At 56.9% G+C, this 26,284-nt stretch overlaps 1 protein-coding gene across 1 annotated transcript; it reads right to left on the reverse strand.

The window, feature by feature from the left end:
• Positions 1-4,616: 4,616 nt before the first annotated feature.
• On the reverse strand, positions 4,617-21,912 carry NGFR (nerve growth factor receptor; the record flags this gene model as incomplete). The annotated part of the gene is made up of 6 exons (XM_079725293.1): positions 4,617-4,918; positions 5,609-5,769; positions 6,988-7,240; positions 10,827-11,186; positions 14,428-14,569; positions 21,847-21,912. The coding sequence occupies 6 exons, from the start codon at positions 21,910-21,912 to the stop codon at positions 4,617-4,619; spliced, it is 1,284 nt and encodes a 427-aa protein (XP_079581419.1).
• Between the last annotated feature and the right edge of the window lie 4,372 nt (positions 21,913-26,284).

Raw genomic sequence — 26,284 nt, forward strand, 5'->3', positions numbered from 1 at the left:
GAGCTAGCTGCCCGATGTGGCAGCCATTAGCCAAATGTAGCTACTGAGCACTTGCAGTGGGTCTAATCCGAACTGAGTTGTGCTGTAAGAATAAAATACACACTGGATTGTGAAAACTTAGCAGAAAAAAAGTAACATATAATATCAATAATTTTAAAATATTGATTATATGTTGAAAAGATATGTTGGATATATTGGGCTAAATAAAATGTATTATTATGCTCATCTCACCTGTCTCCTTTACTTTTGTAATGTGGCTACTAAAAAATTGAAAATCACATACGTCACTTGCATAATATTTCTATCAGACAGTGCTACTTTAGACCACATTCATTCATTTATTCAACAAATTTTTATTGGGTGCTAGCTGTACACCAGGCAAGGTGCGCAGGATTAGATGGTGAGCAAAACCAGACCCTGTCTCTGGTTTCCTGGAGTTTACAGTAATCAAATAATCACTCGGACGGGTGCCTAATTGCAAAGAGAGATAAGTGGTCTAAAGAAAAGGAGTGGAACTTGATGTTCTCTGAACCTGGACTCAAGAAACTTGATTTGTATCCAGAGTGCGGTGAGAGCTTTTCCCCAAGGAAGCACTGAACTGGGAGGTAACTTGAGAAAGAAGGGGAAAGAGTATTACAGAAAGGACAACCTGTGCAAAGGCCCTGTGGCTTGAAGCTTGAAGAATTGTGAGGGGGCTGGTTTGGGGAAGAGCAGAGAGTGAGGAGGAGGGCCGCTTGAGCAAGGCAGTGAGTCTGGAGGGGTTGGCAGGGGCCTCACGCAGCCTCCGAGGCCACATTAAAGATGGGGAGCTGATGAAGCATTTTTGCCCTTGCAGGGGAATTAGAGAAGGAAGGAAGGAGGTTAGACTGAAGGAGGGCAGTGGGGGTTTCTCCACAATGTAGTGGGGGAGGTGGGTACGAATCTCTGGTACGGTGTCTTTCAGCCTCTCTGCTCCGCTACCCCCAGAAGCCCGAGGCTAGTGTCAATCACCTCCACATCTCCTACCCAGTCTTGCATGCTATGAGGAGCTTTCTCAATGCCCTCTTCTCGCCATCCCTGTGGCCCATCCTTTACCTCTGACTTCCACCTCCTGGCCCACCTATCCTGCCCCACCCTCACCCCCCACACTGCAGCCAGAGCCGGTGCTTTCTAAGATGGAAATCTGTCTACGGCACCCCCTGCTTAATCCCCGTCAGTGGCTCCCCAGTGTTCTAAGATGTAGTCCAGATGCTTTAACTTGTCTCTTTGTAAGCCCTTCCCCATCTGGCCCCACTGGCCTCCCACTCACTCTCTGGGCTGCAGGCACAGGAGCCTCCCCAGGCCCCGTGGGCTCTGTTCTCTCTCTTCGGGGCCTTTGCTGCACTGATTCTTCTGCCAGGAACTCTCTCCTCCCCTGGCTTGTTGACTCCACTTCAGTAGGGCTCAGCTTCAGTGTCTCTTTACTGGCAAACCTTCCCTAACCCCTGGTAGGGGTGAGTCTGGGTTGGGGCCCCCACTCACCCCTAGCATGGCACTGCTCACCATACAGGGGCTGTCTGCTGCCACCCCCTCAAGTACGTAAGATCGCGGAAGACAGGAGTTTGTGTCTGAATCCCACAGGCAGCATCCGGCTCTCCCCCACTAAATTAGAGGCATTTCCCCCATGAGAATGGGGGCTCTTCTAGGATAGGAATTGTGCCTCCCCCATCAGATTACAGGTATCTTCAAGTCTGGGGCTGTGTCTCCCCCACTAGATGGGAGGCTCCCTCAAGACAGTCTGTCTCCCCCATCACACTGGGGGTTACCCAAGACCCAGGATCATCTCCTATACCGACTCTAAATCACTGCCCCCTCCCCGCCGCCTTCCTCACAACCCTTACAGCCTGGGGGTGGGACATGGAAGACAGCTTCTCTCCACCTCATGCCTAACTCTTGGCTGGGGCCCGGCTGGCCCCTCCCAGGATCCCAAGATCAGGAAGGCTTGTTTGCTGTTCTTTCTGGGAAAGCAAGCCTTCCGTGGCATTCCCTAGCAACCACAAGCCAGGCCCATCAAGACCTGGCCAAGCCACCAGCAGAGGCTGAGCAGCTCGGACCAGCTGCCAGGCCAGCCTGTGAGAGGGGCACAGACCCGGGGCCTGGAACCCTGCAGCTCCCAGACCAGGCAGGGCTCAAAGCCAGGCTGGTAGGAGCTGGGGTTGGGACCTGCCTGGGAGAGCCCCAAGGGAGGGGCCTGCCCAACTCCAGGCCGGACCAGCCAGGCTCCTGCCAGGCCATCTGGAGCCAGACCTTGTGTGTGTGCTTGTGTGCTGGGGGGTGGTGTGCCTCGCAGGCCATGTGGGTGGCTGCGAGCTGTGGGGTTGTGACCTGGCCCTCCCAGCAAGCCTCCGGCTCCCCTGTGGTCAGTTTCACTTCTGACATCTGGTCAAGTTCACAGCTGGCCAGCTTCCTGCGTGGCCGGTTTTACTTTTCCTCTCCAAAGTCTGGCGGCAAGGGCCCCTACTCCCTCTCTAGCCCACTTAAATTAACTCCATGGTGACACATGTGAATTTGCTGGATTTCTGTTAAAACTTCCCCATTGTGTGTGGGGGAACATAGGACAGGAACTCACTGAGTTGGAAATTATACCCGGGTCCCTGCCCCCGACACATAACCCCCCACCAACTCAAAGCACATGTATTTCCAGAAAACCTCTGCACGATTTTCCTCTCTTTGCTATTTAATGTTCATCATTTATGTTTTATGTGTAGGTTTCAGGAAGGCCCAAGAAATGATTACACAGGATGCAAGGGGCAGGTGACAGGGAGGGTGACAAGGAGTCTGGAGCTCACAGCCCCCAGCTGGGGGGGGAGGGGGCAAAAGAGTTCCATCTCAGCCCAAAGGGAGGCAGGAGGGGCCCCAGAACCAAACAGACGCTGCAACATCCTTGCAACCGCCGACCACCTCCCCCGCTGCTGGGGAGGAAAAGAAATACCTCAGACTCTGTCCCGCTCCCCACATTCACAGGTGAGGGGCCGCAGGTGAGTTTCCTCCTCCCGTCACAGACTCAGGTCAAAGAAATGCCATCTACGTACAAGGTTCCCAGTCCCTTACACAGGGCTGAGAGACCCCTGGGCTGGGGAGGGGGTGGCTGTCCGTGCACACCCTGGTCAGGGCTCGTTCATGCTAAATAGAAGGGGGCACACTCATTCCAACATCAAGCAAAACAGAACAGGCCAGGAGGGGCTTCATGGCCCCCTTCTGGTACCAAGCTAGGGAATAAACAGTCCTTTGTAGGGTTCTCTAAACTTAGGAGAGACCCGCTATGGGCCACGGTCTAACTCAATTCCTCCTTGCTGCATTCCCACGCTGGTCCACTTGTCTTCATTGCAGCCTCCAGGGCCCAGCCGAACCCGTGCTTGCGGGGAAGGGGCGGGGCGGGGGAGCATTCCTCCACTGCAGGCCCTTGGAAGGCAGGCGCCAGCTCAAGCCTCAGCCGTCCTCGGCCTGCCAAACCCGGGGGCGAGGGAAGACAGCGAGTAGAGTTCAATTCCCTTCAATGCTTCTCTGGCAGCTGCCCCAGGAGGATCCGGCCACAGCCCAAGAGGAAGAACTCTTGGAGAGAAGCAAGATTTCTCATCCTGTGTGTGTGTGTGCGCGCCTGTAAATCTCTGTGTTGCAGGTGGGGTTCCTTAGTCCCCCAGGGCTGACTCCAGGGGAAGATGCTGCCTATACTGGCTCTGGGTCTATGCTGGGATGGTGGGTACCTACAGGTTAGCCACACCACGGATGCCACACTGACATGCCTGAGGGGACAGGCAGAGGGAAGCAGCACCCCTTGCCACACACCCCAAACCTGACTGGGGTCAGGATGGATCAATGGGCCAGGCCTTGGGTGAAGCATCCCCTCTCCACAGGGGCTGGACAGGCCTGGAGATGGTGAAAGGCAGACTGGGTTTGGCTTCGAGACATTTCCCAGAGGGTCGCCTGGCCCCCCCACTCCCTGCAAACCTGAGGCCTGCACCCCTCGTTTCGGGAGACAGCCGATCTTTGGCCTCCCCATTTCTGGGTGGCTTTGGGCAAATCACTGCCTCTCTCTGGGCCTCACTCTCCTGTTGGTAAAATGAGGGGGATGGACTAGATTTCACCCGCCTCTTCCAGCTCTATCAAACCTCTGGTCCTCTTCATGTTAGGCCAGAGGGGAGGGGGGAGGGGAGGGAGGTTTAGGCCACGAAGGTGCGCCCTCGTTCCCCAAGTTCACAGTGTAGAGCCCACGGCTCTGGTTCCTCAGTCTCTCCCTCTGAGTCTCTGGGACCCTGTCGCGCCCTCAACACCATCTCTGGTGTCAGCCCCCCATATATGACAACCTGCTAAGGTGGGAGGGGCTGGCCCCCCTAGAAGTGGGGGGAGAAGGCGGCAGGAGGCCTGAGATGGAGACAGGGCAGGGCAGGGTGGGAGAGGCGGCAGGGGCACTTCTGGCGCTGCAGAGGGAGTGTGATCGGAAGCGATGGGGCCGCACAGGAGCAGTGACAGGGCTGTGGTTTGGGGGCCCGGGCTCCGAGGCCCTGCCCAGAGGCGCGCAGCTCTGACGCTGGCCTGTGGGGTTGGCTGGAACGTCAGTCTTCGGAATGTGGGGGCAGGGCAGGGGCTCCCCGGCCGGCTCACACCGGGGACGTGGCCGTGGACTCGCTGCACAGGCTCTCCACAATGTCGGCTCGCTGGATGCGGCGCAGGGCAGCCAGGAGGGTGTCAAGTGTGGCGCTGTCCTGGGTGGCCCAGCTGGCCAGCAGGGCGCGGACCGGGCAGGCCTCCTGGGTGAAGGAGTCTATGTGCTCAGGCTGGTAACCCAGCTCACCGGCCAGATGCCGCCAGGTGTCCCCCGCAGAGCCACTGAGCAGCTTCTCCACCTCCTCCCGCTTGGCCAGCGGCAGGCTGCTGTAGAGGCCTCCGTCACCCTTGAGGGCTGCCAAGAACCCAGGGGGAGTCAGGCGCTACCCGCTGGACACCCTTTCCCCCACAGTGGGAGTGGGGGCCTGGAGTAAGTAAGACCCAAGAAGGGCTGAGGCATTTCTCCTCCCGATCCGGGGAGGACCCGAGGGTCTAGAAGCAGAGGGATGCCCAAGATGCAGTCCTGGATGTGGGCAGGGCTGTGGAGGCACCTGGGGGATGCTGACTCACGTCCCTTCCTCACCCATAGCTCCAGAACCATCCCTACCACCTAACCTCCCTGCCCACTAACCCCTCCCACCTCTCCCCAGCAATTAATCAAGGCTGAGGAGACAGGACTTCTGGTCCCAGACTCAACTGCAGCAAGTGTACTGGAGCTGGGCCACCAATTAGGGGACATAATTAACTACTTGTTCCCCAGAAGTCCTGGGCAGGAGGCTAATTGCAGCCACTTTGGGGAGTGATTAGCCCTGGGGGACAATTAGCTGGACGAGCCTAGATGCTCCGATTTGTCAAAGCTTCCGTTTCCCAAGTCATCCCCACCGGAAAGGGCCTCTCCTACCCAAGCCCTCAGCCCGCCTCTCCCATCCTTCCACACAGCGGCCCGCAGCCAGCCCCTCTGCAGTCCCTCCTATAACCTAAGCTTAACCACCCCTGTTCTCCCTGCCTCGCCCCCCCCGGCCCACCGCCTGGCCCCACTGCTTACCCTGGCCTGCAGCTGTCTGTGTGTGGGACTGCTGGTCATGCAGGCTCTGGCTGTCCACAGAGATGCCGCTGTCGCTGTGCAGTTTTTCTCCCTCGGGTGGGGGCGTCTGGTTCACCGGCCGGCTGTTGGCTCCTTGCTTGTTCTGCTTGCAGCTGTTCCACCTGGAACCAGAGGACAGCCCCAGTCACAGGGCTGAGGGGCGCACGGGCCATGCCACTAAGGTATCTGTGCTCTGGCGTGTGGGTGCCGGGGGCCCAGGGGGTGCCCGTCTGTAACCCCGCACGGCACAGGAGGCTCTCCTTCCTCTACCTATCTGCCCCGGCCCACACCGGAAACGCCGTGAGGGCAGAGAGGCACCCAGGGTGCCTCTTGGTGTGTGCGGCCAGGGTTCAATAAATGTCCGTGGGATGAATGGTGCACAAATAAATGCCTTCCCCAGAACTCCACTTTTCCCAGTCTACCCTTCTAAAGTACTCCCACGTGTGTGCAGGGGTATGTACACGGATTCCCTCTGCTGTTATAAGCAATAAGAAAAAATGAAAAACAAAGCAAATGTCCATCGATAGGAGACTGGTTAAATAAATTATGATCCACCCGTGTTATTGAACGAGCAATTATAAATAATCAGATTATCTATATGCTCTGAGGAAAGCTCTCCTGAGGGAGATTAAGTGAAAGAGTAAGTTGTAGAGTATGTATAGTGTTATCACATTGGTGCTTTAAAAAAACAAACAAACCTGAGTGTGTATGTATAGGTTTTCCACACGTGTTTATAAATGCATAGAAAATGGCTGGAAGGGATCCATTCCAAACAGATTCCCAGGAGGAGAGGGGTAGGATTTGGGGAGATTAAAGGAGGCGTTACTACTTTTTGCTTTACAAGACATTGGTCTTCTGTGCATTTTCCCAAATAAGCACGTTATTACTTTGATGATTTTTTTTTAAAAGAATGGAAAATGCACTTAAACATTTAAAACGCTTTCTAGGACTTATCTACATCCTGGATGTCTGGATATGGGTGCCATCAGATCCCATGTGTGACATGGGAAGGAAGAGATACATGCACACACACGCACAGGTAACGGGGTTCAGGGAATGAGGACACAAGCTGTTGGTAAAGGAAGCTGTGTGTGCAGGGAGGCAGGTGGGGGAGCAGAATGGGGGTGGGGAGGCGCTGGCACCAGGACAGGACAGGGACCATCCCCTTCCCTACCTCCTGTTGACCTGCCACACCCTGGAGCGGGGAAGCCGATGGTACGTGAGGATGAGCTTGGTTTGGGGTTGAGTTAGAAGCGTGTGTGCGTTTTCAGGTCATGGTTGCAGCAAAGCCCTCCTTGAGGGTAAAGATCTGGCTCCCTGGCTCCCGTTCCCCCTCTCACCTCTTGAAGGCGATGTAGGCCACGAGGCCCACAACCACAGCAGCCAGGATGGAGCAATAGACAGGGATGAGGTTGTCGGCGGTGCCTCGGGTCACCACGGGCTGGGAGCTGCCCGTCACTGTGGTCACCACGTCTGACACCGTGCTGGTTACGAGGTCTGGATCTGGAGGTACCTCGGGCTCCTGGGTGCTGGGGTCTGGGCTGTCTGAGCCCTCCAGGGGCGTGGCCCGTGTAATCCAACGGCCAGGGATCTCTGGGAGAAAGGGCTACAGGAGTGAGGGCCCACTCCCCCCGCCCCTCTCCTATGTTCTGACCCCCAGAGCTTCGCCCCCAGCCCCCTCCTTGCCCCAGATGCTTGTATGTCCAGCGGCTACACACAGGAGAGAGGGCTGGGATTGGTTGTACGATGTCACGATGGTGGAGGAGAGCAAGGGCCTGAGGATCGGGAGCCCTGGGTCCCCTTCGGCTCCGTCACTGACTGGCTGTGTGACTCTGGACCAGTCCCTTCAACTCTCAGGACTTCAACTTCCCCATGAATGGGGATATTGAAAGAGACGGTCTTTAAGTTCCCTTCCATCTTGGGTATAACTGTGATCCTAGAATTCTACTCTGCCTTCCCTGGGTACCCAAAAACCCAGCATGGAGGCAAACACACAAAGAAGAGAGTGGGCCCTAGGACGCCTCCAGCTGGAATCAGGCTAGGGAAATGTAATTTCTCTGGCCACAGGTTGCCCCAGTGGCGCCAGTCACCCCTGTCCTAAAGAAGGATGAGGGTAATCAGGTCTGGCAGAGAGGTACCTTCCCTGGCAACCCCCCCCCCCCGCCCCGAGAATTGGCATCCAGCCTCCTTTCTAGTCCCTGGCGTCATGGCTCTAGGCTCGGGCAGGGTGGGGAGGTGCCCAGCTGGCTTGCTCCCCTCTAGCTGGTCCGCGGATAGCGGCTTAGCCTCTACTTCCTGCCCTGCGTGGCCCCGACACCGTCTGATCTTGCCACCCGGAGATGACAGTGGCAGGCGGCCCAAACCCAACTTGGGAAGGTCGAGGACTGCTGGTGGAGAGAGGGCCCACAGAGCAGGCGCTGCCACTGCCTCAGGGGAGGGAGACGGCCCTGCCACCCGCCTAGGTTCTCCCATGCCAGCCGGGCACTGCCAGCCTCCCTGGCAGGGGACCCAGCAGCCCCTGGCACAAGTGGGTGGGATTTTCCATTCTGCCACCCAGCCGGGGGCAGCACCTGGGGTTGTGGGCTCTGGACGGCCTGGGGGTACCTGTCTGGGCAAAGCTGCCCGCCCCTTCCTTCCTCGCTTCCCGCGCCCGGAGCGGGGAGGGAAAGCAGACAGGCCGTGCCGATGGGGGGGAGGGCGGGCACCTTGCTGCCCAGCTCTGCCTCACCTGGCCCCCAGTTGGCCCACCCAAGCGGGAGTCGAAACTGCCCACCGGTTTCCTAGGCCTCCTTGGCTCGAGGCACAGATGCTTCAAAGGCCCCCATTTTCAGCACATTCTGAGGAGTAAGGTCCCCACATGTGAATCTGGAATCCATCTGGTTGGCATTCGGGAGGGCCTGCCATCTGCTGCCCTATCCCACCCCTCCCCCATCTCAGTCCTGGGAAGGAAGGCGTGGAAGCGGTGGGGCACGGAGTGGAGGAAACACAGCCCTCCTTCTGGCAGCCCCAGACAAGGCGCTGGCCCGGGGAGGGTCTTCTCTCGCCCGGCTAGGGGACTGGGCCAGCTGGAGGGGCAGCCTGAGCCCCGAGGCTAAGGGGACGGCTCTGCTCAACTGACCCGAACCCAGAGGCTGAAGGCATGGCTGGGTGGAGGGTCACTGAAAGCAGGCATCACAGAGATTGGAGAGCCGTGGGGAAGAGCTGAGAGACGGCCCAGGCTGAAGACAGCGCCTTCCAGGGCGCTTTCCCCTCATCTCTCCGATCCCCGCCGTGTTTGGGGGTGGGGATGAGATCCAGATGTGGCTGTGTCCACTAGCATTCCAACCCACTAAGCCCTGGCAGGTCCTGACAGCCGTTTCCAGAATGGGAGCTGTCAGACTTGGGGGTGGAAAGAGGGGCCAGGTTACTCCTCCGAAACCCAATTCTTTTTGCTTGGGGAGGGGGGCAGGTTCTGCCCCCAGGGTGGGTGAGTCACCATGTTGACACCGAAGCGGTTATGCAAGGAAGTACCCTGCAGTGGAGGGGGCGGGCAACCAAGCCACCACAAATCAAATTCCATTTCCTGAAACGTTCCCTCTGCCCTGGAGCTGACATTTACCCCTTCAGAGGCTGGGGGGGAGGGGGAGAGGGGCGGGGATAAACGCACCCCTTCAGGGCGGCTGGGAAAGTAGAGTGTCTGGAAGGAATGTGTGGACGCCAAAGGCGGAGCCCACCCCTCCCCCAGCCAGCACGCTTCTTTGCTCTAACCGCACCCCTAAGTCCCCCCCACTGGCTGGTGCGGACTTGCCCACAGAAGCGTGCCACCCACCTGCCTGCTGCAGGCTGCTGAAACTCCTTCCCTGCTCTGCCCTGCGCCGGACGCTACTTGCCTGTCTCCTGGCCCAGGGCAGTGGCCACCGGAACCACCACGTTCTGCACCCCACTTCTCCACCCTGACCCCACATCCCAATGCAGCAAGCTTCACACACATACCTGGCCTCAGCCCAGCTTACCGGCCCTTTGCACCCTGAGCTCCCTGCACCAGAGATCCCAGGATGTGGAAGGCAGGCATGGGTGTGTCAGACTGGAGGCTCCCCACGGCAGGGGATCTACCTCTCCCATCCAACTGGGGGCTGATGGAAGGCAGAGGCTGTGCTGCCCCCACCAGAATGGGGGGATCTCTTGGGAACTAAGTGCTGGGACTGCGTCTCCCTCATCAGACTGGGGCAAAGGCTGTCTCTGTCCCGTCCAGCTTAGGGCTCCTGAAGGAGGCACTGCATTGCCTGCTCAGAGTGAGAGCACCCTGAGGGTTAGGCCCCAAGGGGAAACAGCTGAACGGGTGATAGGAAGTAAAGGCATTGTCCATCTCTCCCCCAAGATGGATGTCACCAACCAGGGACCAAAACGGTTCTGCCCTGACTGCCACAGTGCTTCCTCCTCCCATCCCAGGAACTGCCCCTTCTGGCTAAGGTGGGCACACCCAGCTCCCATCCACCCAGGAAGCTGAGGGCCCTCCATGTGCACCTGCCTCATCCTCGGGCTCCCAAGCCGCAGGCTTGCTGTTCCCCTTCTTTCTCTGTCCCAAGGCCCCTGTCCGCACGACCTCCTTACTGTTCCCTGGGTCTAACCTCGTCCTTGACTAAACTGTACGAGTGACTGCTGACCCCTCCCCCACAAGTTGAAGTGAGCCAGCCCCCTTCCCAAACCCACAGCAACGGTGGACACCGCGTGCAGCGAGGAAACTGAGGTCCGGAAACTGAAGTGACCTCCTTGACGTCGCTCAGATAGTAAGTGACAGGGCAGACTCCATCCCAGGTCCCAGAGCCATAAGCCACTATGGGCCTCAGAGACAAAAGGTCCCAACTCCTGAGGGTCCTCAGACCCCTTTCTCCAGTGCAGAGAGTCTGCCTCAAGGATCAAACATGTCCCATCTGTGCTCTGGACCCGGAGGCCACCTTCGTGCCGCTCATCTGCCACCCGTCCAATTCCCAGCCGGCAGCCACAGATTAACAAAGCCCTGGAAGATGAGTGTGGCCTGGGAGGATGAGGATGGCTTAACAAACAGCCCCAAAGGGTAAACGGTGGATAGGGTCCATTGGTGGGAAGGATCGGGAGGGTGTCCACTGGCCCCGCAGGCCACGGCAGACCCTTGCGGACCCCGGGGCGCCCCCCACCCCCACCCCGCAGCCCCGACGCTCACCCTCGCACTCGGCGTCGGCCCAGCGCGTGCACTCGCGCAGCTGGCGCTCAGTGTCCTCACACACCGTGCAGGGCAGGCACGGGTCCACGTGGTTGGCCTCGTCGGAGTACGTGCCGTCGGGGCACTCCTCGCACACGGTGTCCTGCTTGTCCTGGCATGAGAACACGAGCCCCGAGCCCGCCTCGCACACGCGGCACGCCTCGCAGCGGCCCGTCGTCTCGTCCTGGTAGTAGCCGTAGGCGCAGCGGCACACGGCGTCGTCGGCCTCCACGCAGGGCGCCGACATGCTCTGCAGCCCCACGCACTCGGTGCACGGCTTACACGGCTCCGTGGCGCTCACCACGTCCGAGAAGGTCACGCCTGAGGACAGACGGACGTGCGGGGGGAGCCGCGCCCCGAGTCTAGCCGCTCGCCCTGGGGGCACTTGGGGCGCCGGGGCTGGAGGCCTTCCCGACCCATCCCGGGACACCCTCGTTCTACCGCGCCCCCTCGCTGACTCCCCCGCTGTTCCCTCCCGGCCCGGATCCCCGGTGTGTGAAAGCAGGTGGCACCCGACTGGGAGGCAGGAAGCGGGCCAGGAGCCCGGTGCTCCAGGCCCCGGAAGCTTTGGCCCTGAGGTTTCAGCGGGTAACCCAGCTGGTGCCAGTAAATTTCTTGGCAGATTCTCTTAGAGAGTTCCCAGCATGATTAAGGCATAATCTGAGCGTGGTTCCCACCCAGCCGTCCCCGCAGGCCAGAGTGAAGCTGTGAACCCAGCCCGGGCAGCGCAGGCCTTCACCGGGCAGGCTCCCACCTCAGCTGCCCTTTCATTCCTCTCTGCACGGGTGGGGGCTCAGGTGTGGCCTGAATGGGAGTGGCTAGGGCTAGACAACAGAACTTCCCACCCATGGCGCTACCCCAGCTGCGGAAGGGCTCGGCTCTAGAGGGCAGGGATGGGACTCCTGGAGGGACTGAAGCTAGAAGGAAGGGAGGACTTGCAGACATAGCCCTCTGCTCTTTCAAAGGACGTGAAGGGAAGATTTCCAAGCTCCCTCTTGATTCAGGCTCTCTTAACTAATGGATGTGAGCTCCAGAATAAGGGGCGGGATGCCAGGGTCCTCTCCGCCTTGTGCAAAGAGTGGGGAAGGCACAGAACCAGATCTTCTCCACCCCTCCCAGCCCAGGGTGGAGAACTCCATGCCAAAAGGAATCCAAGAGGATGTGTCCTTGCTCCAACGGCAGGAAGAGCACAGATTTAGAACCTGAGAGCTGGGGAGGGAGGATTGCTCAGAATGTGGAAACAGAGGTAGAGAGATTGGGATCCCAATGGAGGGAAATCGAGGCTTGCTGTGGGGGTCCTAGCTTAACTTTCTTTAACGCCATCAAGAGACAAGATGGAGCACATGGTCATTATCTTGGAGGCTGGGGTTGGAACTGCAGAAGCAAAGAAGGAAAAAGCAGAGAGAAGTAAAAGGGGCAGCAGTTGGGGGGGAAGAGAAGAAAAGACAGAGATGGGCCTGGAGGAAGACTTCAGTTTCAAGTCAGTTCTGGCAAGAGGGACTCCTGTGTTTCTCTTCCTAGGCATCAGGCAGATCTGGATTCAAAACCTGCTTCCATCACTTTATTAGCTGTGTGACTCTGGGTGTTTTACTTAACCTCTCTGAGCTTTTGTCTTTCTCTGTAAAACAGGGAATAAAGTCTCCACTCACAGGGTTGTGATGAGGAATAAGTGAAATTCCTCAGTAGCACTTGACACAGCAGGGATCCTGTAAAGGTTGGGCCCCCTGGGGTGGGCAATGATCAATTCAATGAACTTCAGTAGCAGGGATATTAGTCAGACATCAGAAAGGACTTCCAAACCGAAACAGCCAAGGCAGGATGTCCAATTTATACCAGAGGCTCCTATCTGGGTGGCATGTGGCAGCAGGGGTGGGTCTAGTCACACGGGAGGGGAAGGGGAGGACCCTGCCCATGGGAAAATACAGAAAATTAGCAGCAAATTCCTGGGAGAGGGTTTTAGGGGGTGGGAAAAATGTGGTCTTTTTTGGGCAGAGAAAGAAGGCAGGAGCTTAATGGGTTTCCTTGTGGAAACGTTTTGAGGATAGAGGGAAAGTCTACTGGGGTCTCCATCCCATAAAGCAGACTTGTAAAGGCAGCCTATTAACACAGCTGGGGTGCGGTGAGGGGGAAGGGGGAGGGAGCATTCCGAGCTGGTCTCTGATCCTGTCTCCCCTCCCCTTCCCCGGAGATGCCCTCTCTCAGCCTCTTCTATCCCACCGCTTGTTTTGACAGAAGGGACTGGGGTCCCATCCTGGGAGACTTAGGCTCCAAAGAGAAGACGCCCTGGGCGGAGTCTAGGAAATAAGAGAGGCAAACGTGGGAGGTTCCAGGGTAGCTGATGGTTGGCCAACCCTGCTCTGGGGTGGAAAGGAACCCTGCTAGGCCAGGACCAGGGAGATGGCCAGATGGCAAGGTAGCAAAGGCATTATGGGATGTCCAGCCTCCCTACCTGGCATCCCTCTGCTGGGGGATGGGGTTACAGGATCCACTAGTACAGAAATAGGAAAACAGTGTGTTTGGGACACCAAGGAGTTGGGGCTGCCTGAAGGACAGATAGGCTGTGTGCAGTGAGGTGCCTCGAGGTAGCGGTGGTGGCGGTGAGGCATTCAAAGGTAAGACAGGCTGGCGGGGGTGTTCAGGGTTCCCAGTTCCTGTAGCCTTGTCCCCAACATGATTAAAGAACAATCTGGGTAGAATTCCCACTGGCCCTCCAGGTGGGCATTGAGTGCCAGGGAGAAGGCAGGATCTAACTGTCAACCGGAAAAGTTTCTAGGCAGAGTCAGGAAAAAGGCCCATGGCCTGAAAGCAACAGAGGGGGCGGAGTGAATCCAGCAGAGATGAGACTCCTGAGTCAAGCGCAAAGAATTTCAGACCCCAGACCTGCCATCTTTCTGCCTCCCTCATCCAGCACCTCTGGAAGATGGGGTTCTCTGCCCTCCCCAAGGAAATCCCAGGTAGGAATGGCCACAGCGCCCCTCCCCGCTCTCACACCCGACATCCCCCCCCAGTAAGGACATCCCGGTAGTGCTCCAACCCCCATCCCTGCTGCGTGGGGAAAGCTCTGCTTCCTCGTCAGAGATGGAGAACAGTTGGCCCCGGGGGGGAGGGTTAGCCACACCCTCCCAGGATCCCCCAAGGTCAGTCTCCTGGGCAGCCAGGATTTGATCCTCCTCCCCTCCCCACAAACGCACCAAGGGTAAGTGGCAGCCATTGATTCTGCAGTGCAGATGATATTTTTAGCTGGTCTTAGCATCAGCTACCCCTCCCTCCTGGCCACACTCCTCTACCAGGCCTCTCTACTTGGGGGCTGGGAAGGGGCGCAGCCTGGGGATCCCCCATCTGGTCCCCCTCCTCCCTCTGCATACTTCCCTCATCCATTCTGAGCTTCCCCTCTCTGCCTCCTATGCTGGGTCAGACCCACTTCTGGCACCCGTACGGTTGTGGGCAGGCGTCCCTGCCAGGGCGCAGGGCACTGGTAAGGCCTCTACTGGGCATGCCCTCCAGCCCGCTCGCCCTCGCTTCCATTCCGCTCCCCTCCCCCCACCGGACACCCTATACTCACTGTCCAGGCAGGGCTCACACACGGTCTGGTTGGCTCCGCAAGGCTGGGCCACGCCCTCGCCCAGGTTGCAGGCTTTGCAGCACTCACCGCTGTGGGTGTACAGGCCCGTGGGGCACACCTCCTTGGCATCTCCAAGGGACACCTGGGTGGAGGAAGAGCAGAAGGTCAGACTGGCAAGAGAAAGGGGACAGGGTAGACTCCGAGGGAGCAAACACCCCCTCCTAAAGCCTTCTATTGGAACCACCTGGGCTGGGATGAGCTCACCAGGGAGGCATTTGGCACTTGGAAGCTGATGGGGAAGAAAGGCAGTGGGGGACAGCACGCCCCTGCAGGCTGCTAGGGGTGTGAGATCAGAGCTTCGGATGCTGACCTTCTGGAAAGTTCATCTTGGGGTTACAGTAACTCCTGGAATCCCAAGGATACACCATGTGGGGAAGGCAACCTGAGGCCCAGCAGAGGGCCTTTGGGCAGCAGTCGGGAACCAGCAGGCAGGTTGCAGCTCGCACAGGGCTCCCAGCCAAGGGGGCAACCAGAAGCTGAAATCTAGCCCAAATGCCACTTGCTACGGTGCACACCTCCAGGGATGCGTCTACCCAGAGGGGCGTCTTTTTCTATCCAAGTCTAGCAGGGCTCTCCTCCTCGCCCTTAATTCTACCATTCCACGTGTTAAGTATCAAATGGGAGGCGTCCCAGAACAGAAGCAGAGGGGTGGGACCTTGGGTTCAAATCCTGCTTCTGCTCTGCGAGTTCTGACCTTCTCTGCTTTCCCGCTCTGAGCCTTCATCTCTCTAGACCGATAGAGATGGAGACAGCTCAGGGCCAAAGCAAATGACCAGCCAGGCATCAAGAGCCTGGCGCCAAGACGGGAGAAAAGTACGCCTGTTACCAATAATGAGAAGGTGGCTGCTCTCACCACCCAGCAGCCCTGCGCCACCAGCCCTCCCCTCTCCCTGCCCCCCATGCAGCCAGCGGGAACAGCCCCGGAAACAGGGGAAAGGAGAATCAGATTCCTGCCGCCGAGGCATCTTTGCTCATGGATGGAATGATTTAGCACCAGATTCCCTAGAGGGAGGGGTTGCTGGCAGATTGCTTTATATTTCTGTTCCTTAAAAAAAAATCTTAATGTCTAATAAAACTCCAAAGCCTGTTTCCCTGGCTCCAGACCGTGTAGCTCCCATTTGATGCCCAGAGGAAGTATGGTCTCTTGGATCATGGGACTAGAGGGAGCTGTAAAGCTCATTTTGGGCATTTCTCTGCTTCCATGTTGGCCAGATCATGGGCCCAAACACTCCTTTCCCTTCAGTCCTTTCAAATATCCTGAGGTCTCACTAGGATTTGGTGGAGGCAGGGGGATGGACAGGTTGGATCAGTCTAGGAGGCAGCCTATGGTCCTCAAGAAACCGGTGGGGAGGGTGCAGGCAGCAGAGGAGGGGAACCTTGCGTGTTGCCACCATCTCCTCCCAGGTGGCAGGAACACAGTGCTGGGAACATCTGCAGACCAGAAGCCTAGGGGCAGGGGGTAGTCCCAGATACAGGCTTTCTCCCAGGAGGTGAGCAAGGTTCCAGTAAGGTCTGTTCAGATTTCTTTTCATCCTTCAGGGCTCTGCTTAAATGTCACTTCATCAGGGAAGTGGTCCTGTGGCCCAGCCCCTCCCTGATCTGACAAATTGGGCAGAGCTGCCCTGTCACATGTCCCCCCTGTTCACTCTTCTTGTCTGGTCTGACACTCTACAGAGTCCCCCACTGGACTCTCAGGTCCCTGAAGGCAGGGACTGTGGTCACCTCAGTGCCTGAGACGGTACCCGGCACATATTAGGGACCCAACATGTATATTTATGGAATTTAAGAACATAACACAATATGGCCTCAATTAACTAGAATTCCAGGGCCTGACTTTCTGGATACCTGAGTTTCTGGAAAGTCATGGCTTTGCTGTTCTTCTCACCTAATGTTTTTCACTTTAACCACGGGGGCTGCACCTTCCTCTGTCTCTGGAACATACCTTCACGGCTTCCCCATGACTCAGGGACTCAGTATTTACATCAGTGAGTATTCTAGGATGCAATGCAACGAAGTCCTGGGTTCTTTATCCCAAATGACCACACTTTTGTCTCTGAGTTCTCCTGTCAGCTTTTCTTATAGTTTTCCTGCCTCCTCCCTTCCTGTCAAGATATCGGTTTTCAGTTCTCGCTGCTGCCAGTGTGACCTGAGCTGCCCCTCCCCAGTCTTATTTATTAGGTCTAATTGAATTTTAGAAAGTATGTAACTAGCCCTGGGAAGAAGGTGAATAAAGTGGGTGTTAAGTAGTATCGGAACCAGGAGAGGGGACGTTCTCAGAGTAAAAAGTCTGCCTTCCTCCTCAGCTGCCTTCATTGCTCTGAATCCTGGTTCATCGCTTAGAGCTGGGTGACCTGGGACAGGTTTTGAACTTCTCTGTGCCTCAGTTTCTTCACCATTAGGTAACCATGACAGTACCTGCCTCAGAGAGTTGCTGGAGGCATTAAATAAATGAGTACGGTGTTTATTCACTTTGGGACCCCTCTTTTCTCTTTTCCAAGGTCTTCTGTGGCTTTTGGCTGTGTTCCAGTTAGTTGAGGTCAGTAGAGACCTGGGCTCCAGATAACTGAGGCAATCTGACTGTGGCAGTTGTGGGCAGAGTGGGAGCCTCACGCAAGCCCCTCTTCTCAAAGCCTGCTCTCCCTGCTGCAGCCCGTGGTCCTCTCTCTTCTCCAAAGTCTTGCACTTGGGAGTCCAGGCCACATAATTAGTAACCATGTGTTTCCTGTGCTTGTTTTGTTTTCTATTTCAAAACATTCCAGATCTGCCACTTAGTAGTATGCTACTTTGGGTAAATTCTCAATCTCTCTAAGCCTCAGTTTTACCACCTAAAACGTTGGGTTGGTGATACCTACTGTTCAGGTTCCTGTGAAAATTAAAAGAAATAATTTATGCAAATCTGTCTGACGCATAGTTGGATTTCAATAAATGTTGGTTACCAAAGAAGTGTCTTTTTTTTTTTTTTTTTTTTTTTTTTTCTGTGGTACGTAGGCCTCTCACTGTTGTGGCCTCTCCCGTTGTGGGGCACAGGCTCCGGACACACAGGCCTATCGGCCATGGCTCACGGGCCCAGCTGCTCTGCGGCATGTGGGATCTTCCCGGACCGGGGCACGAACCCGTGTCCCGTGCATCGGCAGGCGGACTCTCAACCACTGCGCCACCAGGGAAGCCCCAAAGAAGTGTCTTGTCTTAGGGAGAGTGAGCTGCTGAGCCTGGGGGGTAGGTAGTGGGAGAGGAGAGTTGAGCCATCCCCAAACAGGGGAAACCATCTCAGAGTAGGGGGCAGGATAGAAATGAAGAGAGACCCACCAAGAAGAGTCTGAAGAGGGTATGGGGACCAAAGTAGGATGGAGAACTGCTAACTAATTCAACTACTTACTGAGCACTAAACTAAGAGTTTCCAGTGAGACATGGTCCCTGACTCCTGAGAGGAGCCACAGTCCCATGAGGGAGAGGAAATATCACCCCGAACAACTGCTCCAGAAGCTGAGGAGGAAAGGCTTGAGGGATTGCCTTCATCCCCCCTCTGACAGATGTGGAAACTGAGGCCCCAGAGGTCATTCTGCTAAGTGGCCTGATGCACCAATCTGGCCACACCCTCTATTGGTCGAAGTCCAGGCAATCTTGGGAATCAGGGAGGGTGACTAGGATTCAGGCTAATTGCTCCAAAATGATCAATTTACCAAAATGATAGGCACATTTGCCTGAAATTTATACTTATTACACTTATTCCATTTTTTAGAATGTTTGCAATTTTTGGGGGGGGGTGCCATATCCAGGCTTTCTAGAAACTAAGGTGGAAATATCCTTCAGTTAATTGACTTTTTTAAAAAAATAAGTAAATTTATTTATTTATTTGGGGCTGCATTGGGTCTTCATTGCTGCACGCAGGCTTTTCTCTAGTTGCGGCGAGTGGGGGCTACTCTTCGTTGTGGTGCGCGGGCTTATTGCTGTGGCTTCTCTTGTTGCAGAGCATGGGCTCTAGTCACACGGGCTTCAGTAGTTGTGTCAGACGGGCTCAGTAGTTGTGGCTCGCGGGCTCTAGAGCGCAGGCAGCAGTTGTGGCGCACGGGCTTAGTTGCTCCGCGGCATGTGGGATCTTCACGGACCAGGGCTCGAACCCATATCTCCTGCATTGGCAGGCAGATCCTTAACCACTGCACCACCAGGGAAGCCCTGAATTGACTTTCAATAATTAATTTTTAAAAACTGGACAAAACAGAAAATACACCAAAATAGTTGAAAGAATTTGAAACTATAGGAAGGCTTCAGTGTGATGAGTCCTATCCATTCACAACAGCTTCAGCAAAAGGTTCCTTAGGTGAATGGAGTCATTGGCCACCATCATGGGGCTGGCGAGTTTTCAAATATGCAAAGGGTCTTTTGAGACCAACGCAAGCCCTGGGGAGGCACTGGCACATGCCCCCCACTCGTTTAGATAGGGTGGATTTGGGGTCGAAGACAAGAGCTAATTACTGAGGAGAGGGATGCATGAAGACTTTGAAAGGGGGCAGGGGTCTGAGTGGGGGGTGAAGGGGCTCAGTTATAAATTTGTGGTGCCAGGGGCATAGGACACGATCTAACCTCCAGGTCTAGTGGTGGTTCAAGGCCACGTGTCCTTCCGTGATCTGGAAGGTTGGGCGGGGATATGCCTGAGTAAACTCCAAGCCAAGCATCTTGGGTTCCAACAAGGGCGCCACCACATAGTAACTGGGGGAGCCTGGTTTCGTGCCTGAAGGTATGGGAGATTCAGCTCCCTCAACTGTCCAATGGGAATAACTAGATTTACTCTGCTGGGGCCTTATACGGATTAAATAACACAAGAGAAATTACCCAGGGCAGTGCGTGGCACACGGTAGGCACTCAACCAGTTTTATTATTCCCGCTTCCCCACCCCGCACCCCCAGAGAAGAATCTAGGAGCGGGAACGGGACCAGTCTGGTACAGCGGGGCGGGGACCCCTTCCCTCCCGGAGTCGCCTCCCCCACCCGGCCGCTCCCGTCCTCGCGTTTGCTGCCCTCGCTGCATCCCTATTAGGCGCATTAGCCAGCCCGGCGGCTCCGGTTACAGACGTCTGAATGACAAAGTGCCTCCATTACCGGCGTGGCCCGCCAGCCGACCCGCCGGGACGCGCTCTGGTTTCAGCACTCTCGCCGCGGCCCAGGAAGAAACTCGGACCGCTGCGGTGCGCAGCGCCAGCCCATAGACAGCAGCCCCGCGGCAAGGCAGAGGCGAGAGCCGCAGGGGCTGCAGGCGACAGATTCTGCGCCGGGTCCACCTTCCCGAGCCCCCAGACCCTCCACCCCCAGATCCCCTCCTTCCTCGCCTTTTCTTTATTCGGGGGGCACTCTCCAGCCCAGATCCGGAGCCCATGCCCTCGCCCCTCCAGGATCCTCACAACTGGCTGCCCCAGTCTCCCCTCCCTGCCCCCCCCCCCCACCCCGCCCCAGCCGAGATGCATCTCTAACCCGCGGCGTTAGTCAGCAAACGTGCCCGCAGTCACTCCCAAATCTCCGGACGAAGCCGGAGGTACTGCCACCCCAGGGAAACCAGGCTGAGCTTCGGGGATGGGGCTAGCGCCCCGAAGGGGTCTCTGCCCATCCCAGCCCCCATATTCCGCCGGCCTGACTCTGGGGCTGGTGTCACGCCCGCCCGCCGCCGAGACACGCAGCTCTTATCCCGAGCTGGAACGCCGGGCTGCCCCTTAAGAGGTACGGGGAGTACCGAGCTGGGAATCCGGTGAGGGGCAGTCTAGCTAGGATTCTATCTCAACTCGCTTGTGGGATCTTGACCAATTGGTTTAATCTCCCAGAGTCTCAGTCTCCTTGTCTGTCATGGGGATTTGGGGGCGCAATGTTCAGATGAGAGATGAAGACGGCAGGGAGAGTGAGGACACTTCCTCCACTGCCAAACCTTCCAGGGCACTCCCTTCATGGCCACACAGCGGGTCACATCTCCTGAATGTCTTGTCAGAACCACCGGGCGGACTTCGATGCTTACGAGGACCCACAGTCCTTTGACGAGACAGAATCCGAGGCGCCTGAGCGCCTCCGTCTTGTTCGGTGCCCAGCGTCCTTCATCGAAAGCTGGGCGGGGCGCGGGCCGAATCCCGACCCGCCTGGGCGCGGAAACGGAGCCAATCATCAGCGCGGCGCTCGGGCCGCTTAACTGGGGGTCTGGGTGGCGGGTGCGGCGCGCAGCCCCAGTCGCGCGGGGAGCTGCGAGGGTTCAGCCCTCGCGCCGCAGCGCCCCCTGCGGGTTGCCTTCGCCTGCGCGATCCCCGGCTGCGCGCTGCCGGGACCGTCCCCGCTTTGCGCGTCCCGCCTCTCTGCGCCCCAAGAAGTGGTGGCGGCGAGAACCCGTCGGACGACGCCTGCTCCGTCCCATCCGGTCCGCGGCTCTGCTTCAAACCGCGAAAATAGGTGCGTAGGAGGAGCCCACCAGTCGCGGGGGAACCCGGGAAGCGGGTTCGCCCCGGCGACGTGGGCACCCCCTTCCCAGCCTCGGACCCCAAGCCGCAATTCCCCGACCCCGCGAGGCCGCGAGAAAGAGCGCGCGACACGCGCGGGAAGCAGCTGTGCTTCTGCTCTCTCTTCTCGTCCCACTGTCTCGGCGGACAGGCGGGGCCCGACCACCTTAGGGTCCGCTCTCCCTTCTCCGTCCCTTCATTTTGCTTCCACCTCTCTACCTCCCTCGCCGTCGTCCCTTTTCTGCCGTCCCTGACCCACTTCTCTCTCTTCAACAGAGAGAGCCCCCCTCCACGAGCCTCCCCCTCCCACGCCCCTCCCCCCATTGTCTGGCCGGTCCTCATTGTCCGATGCCCGGTCCCCTTTGCCTCCAGTCCCTCCACCCTCCTCTTACATTGTTCCATCCCCTCGTCCCCGGTTCCCCACCCCAACCACACTCTCTCCTCACTTCTCTAGTTCCCGTCCCATTCCTCCTGCTTCTTTAGCCTGGGTTCCGTCCCACGACCCTCCAGAAATCAAGATGCTCAGTGAGAAAGTCGCCTCGAGCTCCCAGCATTCAAGCGCCCTCTTCCGAAGAACCCAGGCATCCGAGAGCCCCACGACTCCCTCCTGAGACCCCTCCCAGCTCCTCCACACACACCCCCCATGGTACATGAGGACCCGCATAGGTGCGCCCCTCTTGTCAGCATCTCTACCCTGAATCTCAGGGTCGCCTCTTCGTTTTGAGAACCTTAGGCGCTCCTCCGTGGATACTGGCATCGGAGCTCCTCTCCCGCCATCCACCCCCAGCATCTGGGATCCCAACGCTCGTTTCTCTCTTCCCTCGGGAAAACCTGAACTCCTTGGGGTTCCGGTCCCGGGAAAGGGAGCGGACTCCCCTCCGGCTAGCACTCACCCCCAGGAGCAGCAGCAGCAGCAGGCGCGGCCCGTCCATGGCGCAGCCGGCGGCACCTGCCCCCATCGCCCGCCTCCCGCGGCAGCGCTCGGCTTCCAGTTCAGCCCTCTCCGCGGAGAGACACGGCTGCGATGCGATGCGCTGCGCTCCAGCGCCCGGGGCCCAGACCTGGCGGAGGCTCGGCTCCCTCTGGCTGCGAGCGGGAGGTGCTGGGAGAAGCCAGTGCGTCGGCCCCGCCTCCTCCCCGCCCAGCACGCCCACCCCCCGGAACCGCGCCCGCCCTCCCCGCAGTCTCCGGGAAGGGAGCGGAGGGAAGGGAGAGCGTACGGGGAAACGCGCCCGCACGTCGCGCTGCCGCTTCCCCGCGCGTCCCGGCCCTCAAAGCCTATCCCCCACCCCGCCCCGCTACCTGGCGCCCGGGGCGCGCTATTGCGCGTCCGTCCCGCATGCTGTGGGCTCGAGTCGTCCCCACTGCGGCTCCCTCGGGCTGCGGCCCCTCGCACGGTTCACTCTCTTGCCCATCTTCCCCTGCCTCCGGCTTCAGCTTCTTCCCCGGTGCCCTGCTCCCTACCCAGCCTTTATCAGCAATAACGCCCACTGCCCGCCCACCTTTCATCTCCTGGTCTATACCCCACCCCTCCCTCTGTCCCAATGCGGGGTTCTCTCTCTGCAGAGGCCTAGGGGAAGGGGAGGAGAGGGGTAGTAGATGGCCTGACCCCGGCCGCACGCAGCGGGGCATTCAAGGTGGAGACCATCCCGACATCATGTGAATTCTCAAAAGGTGGGTTTGAAGGGGTCGCAGGTGCGCGCACACACACAAAGGAATACACACACTCCCAAGCTCACATGTATATGTGCTTATGCATTCACCTCTGCCCACACCACCCTCACGCAGTCCTGTAGACCTGTGCATTCTACACCTGCCTGTGCACACCCACACTCATCGCCCATGTGCTCATAACATTCAGACCTATGTACTCACCTACACATTCACACATACACGTGTATGTGTGCAGTCACCCCCTCGCAAGCCCTCACACGTATAGTCTCTCACACAGTGCACACACACACATTCAAGAACACACACACACTCATATGCACACACAGATGTATCCTCAACAATTTGCCTTCACTAGATTGTGTTTCCATTAGCTGATGAGTGCCCTGCAGGCAGGGACTGTGGTTTCTTATCTGAATGCGTGGTACACAGTAGGTGTTCAATAAAGGTCTGTAGAAGGGAATAAATGTAAAATTGGTTGGATGGACTCACATTCATGTACCTGTCCATGTACTATGTAGGCATCCCCAGGACCACATTCACCAATGCCCTAGAAACCTTGGCAGGTCCAAATCATAGGCCCTGGCAGCCCAGGGAGTGCGCCACCAGTCTTCCGGTGGGAAGCTTTCCCACCTCCACCTAGACGCTCCCCGCCTGCCTGTCCCCACCCTTTCCTGGTTCCCAGGCAGGAAGGCCTTGGAGCACAGAGCTTTGGGGCGGGGGGTGGGGCAAGTCTACAAAGCCCATCCCCTCACCCTGATCTTGGCCAGGTGTGGACCTCCGTTTGGAACTGAAGATAAAAGAAGAACTACCCTCCCAGCTTACGGGAAGAAGAGGGAGATTAAGACACTTGTGAAGAGGGCAAGCTTACTGCTGGTAGGTGATTTCCCAGATTAGCTGAAGCTAATTCATCCATTCATGGGGGGAAAACCTCTGTCTGCCCTGTGAATTTCTTTCCTGTGTAACCAACAAAGTCCAGTGGATATCCCAGAAGGGACAGGTAGACATCACTGTGGCCTTGACCATGAGCGTGAATTAGCCACCTCCTTGACTGGGCATAAGAGGCCAGGCAGCTAGCCCCTTTTCAGAAATCCCTGAGGATTCCCTCCTCCCAGACAGGGATTGCCTCTAAGCTGTCTCCTCCTGCTGCTTTTAGAGCCCTGCCTTTCCTCTCAGCTGAATTCATGGAAGGCAGGAAGGGGCAACATTAGTACTAAAAGCAGTGTTGAGCTGCTTGATACCAAGGGTATCGACAGTATGGCATTAATTTAAATACTCCTGTTATTAATTTATGATCCCGGTTACTGTTATTGCCAAGGTTATGCAGCTCAACACAATTTAATATGACCCATGCCACCGTGGCTGGGCCTGGGTTATTAATAATTTCCGTGGTCTTGATCATTTAAGCCTTTCTCCAACAATTACAAACAACAATTGTTACTATTATTAGCAGTATTTCTATGATTAAGCCCCAGCACAGGACCACGATGTAATGCTGAGGGCTGGTGGGGAGGCAGCTGTGAATTATACAGAGAAAAGAGCACTGAACTGAGAGTCAGGCCTGGCCACAAATTCCTACACCTCCCACCCCACTCTACCCCCACATCAATTACTCCTGCATGGTCTGAGGTTACATCATCTTTCTCAGCCTCAGTTTCCTCATCTATAAAATGGGAATTTAAAAAAATCTATGTTGAACGGCAAATAAAGTTCATCAAAGAAGAGACTCAATCCCCTTCATTCAACATGTATTTATTGAGCACCTACTATAGGCCACACCCTGTTCTAGGCACTGGGGATATAGCAGTGAACAATAGCAGCTGCCTTCATGGAGCTGACGTTCTAGTGTGTTAGTGACTTGATATGAAGGATTATTTTATAATGTGCCATTAGATAGATGGCATGGCTGTGATCAGAGTGCTCCTTTGCTGGGACCACCACCATCACAATCCCCACCATCGTCACCATCACAGCCAGAACCAGCACCACTATGACCACCATCACCACAACACCAGCATCGCTACAAAAAGCACCACAGCTACCACTGCCATCACTATTGCTCCCCCAGTCATCCCCATCACTATTACGATTACCACACCATCATCACCAACATCACCCTCACCACCACAGCTGCCAGGGCCATGGCCGCCACCACTTACCTTTTGACATCTGCATCACAAGCAGCAGGGATGCCTGTTCCTAATGAGTGCTGACTACTCGGGTCCATCCCTTTTCCTTGGAACATTATTGGAGGCTCTGTGACGCCACTGCCTGCCTGACCCTAACTCCCTAATTGTCATGGTTCTTGGCCACAGACATGAGTAGCCTTCAAAAATTTCTCTCTGACCCAGCTCCCTTTCCCTTAATCCTCAGCACTTGCAGCCACAACTGTGGGAGGGGGCATGGGGAGAGGGGTTTGAGGAGCTGGCCAGCAAGTAGCATCAGCCAGGAAGCACCAAGGGGGCAGCAGTGTTCATTGGAGGTTTCCCCAGAACCATCTCCCAGAACAGAACTGCCTGTATAAAGGGCCCCTCCCCCCACCACACACACACCAAGTCCTCCTGGACCTAATAGGGACCCTAAGATGAAAAGGTGGAGAATCTCAGTGCAGATCTACATGAAGCTGGGAGTGGTAGTGGTGGGTCAGACTGCATCTTCAGGAATTGAAGTGGGAGGGGTTTTCCCCTCCCCTCTTCATCTCACCATCCCTCCATCTCCCTGCCCCTCCAGGAAGGCAAGCCCTTAACACACACTCCCAGTCCTTCCTTTCCACTGGGACCCCTCACCTCAGGCACCTGCAGGACATTGCTCACAGCTCCCTGTGCCTCTGGCCAGCAGCCCCTGGGGAACCAGCCTGCAGCCCCAGCTTATTCCAAGCAGAAATGTGGGTGCAGACAACGAGAACTCACATTTATTGAGATGTCCTGTGAGCCAGGAGATCCACACAATTATCTCCTTTAATCCCCACTGCAATCTCATGAAGGAGGTGCTGGGTTCACCATATACAGATGAAGAGACTAAAGCTTGAAGAGGTTAAGCCACTGGCTCAAGGACCCCCAGAAGGAGGCAGTGGTGCCATAAGTGGCCATTGTACTGCACAAGGCCCTCCAAAGCCACACGTCTCAATGTTAATCTCCCATGTCCCAGCCACTCCTCCCCTCCAACGCAGCCCCTCCAGCCTTCACTCCAGTGAGTTCGGGAGATAGAACCTGCATCTCAGAGGGGCTGCACTCGGTCCTTCCATACCACTGCTCAGATACCCACTCCTGACACACATTCACAGAATCTGGGTTGTGGCCGGGGTAGGATGGGCTGAGGCAAAGCCAGGGGACGGTCTCCGTCTTTTGATTGAAGACGTGATTTCCAAGCTCTTCTAGTGAGCATGCACTTTTCCTGCTTTGGGAAAATCACCTCCCCTATCCCTCAGTTCCAGTGTCCAACCAGAGAAGCATTGAAGGGAGATGGGCAGGAAGAGAACAATTCCTGAAGGGGGAGGAGGAAAGGGAGGTGCCAGGCCTCCCCCAGCTGCATCCCGTCTGCCCCAGGCAGGCGGCCAGGCAAGGTAAGTGAAACCCGCCTGCCCCCATTAAGAGCTAGCTCAGTGGCTTTGAAGCGTGATGCGGTGATTACCTCTAAGCTGACTCCTTCTGGGCTGCAAGG

Source organism: Hyperoodon ampullatus (assembly GCF_949752795.1).
Source record: "Hyperoodon ampullatus genome assembly, chromosome: 19".
NCBI classification, from domain to species: Eukaryota; Metazoa; Chordata; class Mammalia; order Artiodactyla; family Ziphiidae; genus Hyperoodon; species Hyperoodon ampullatus.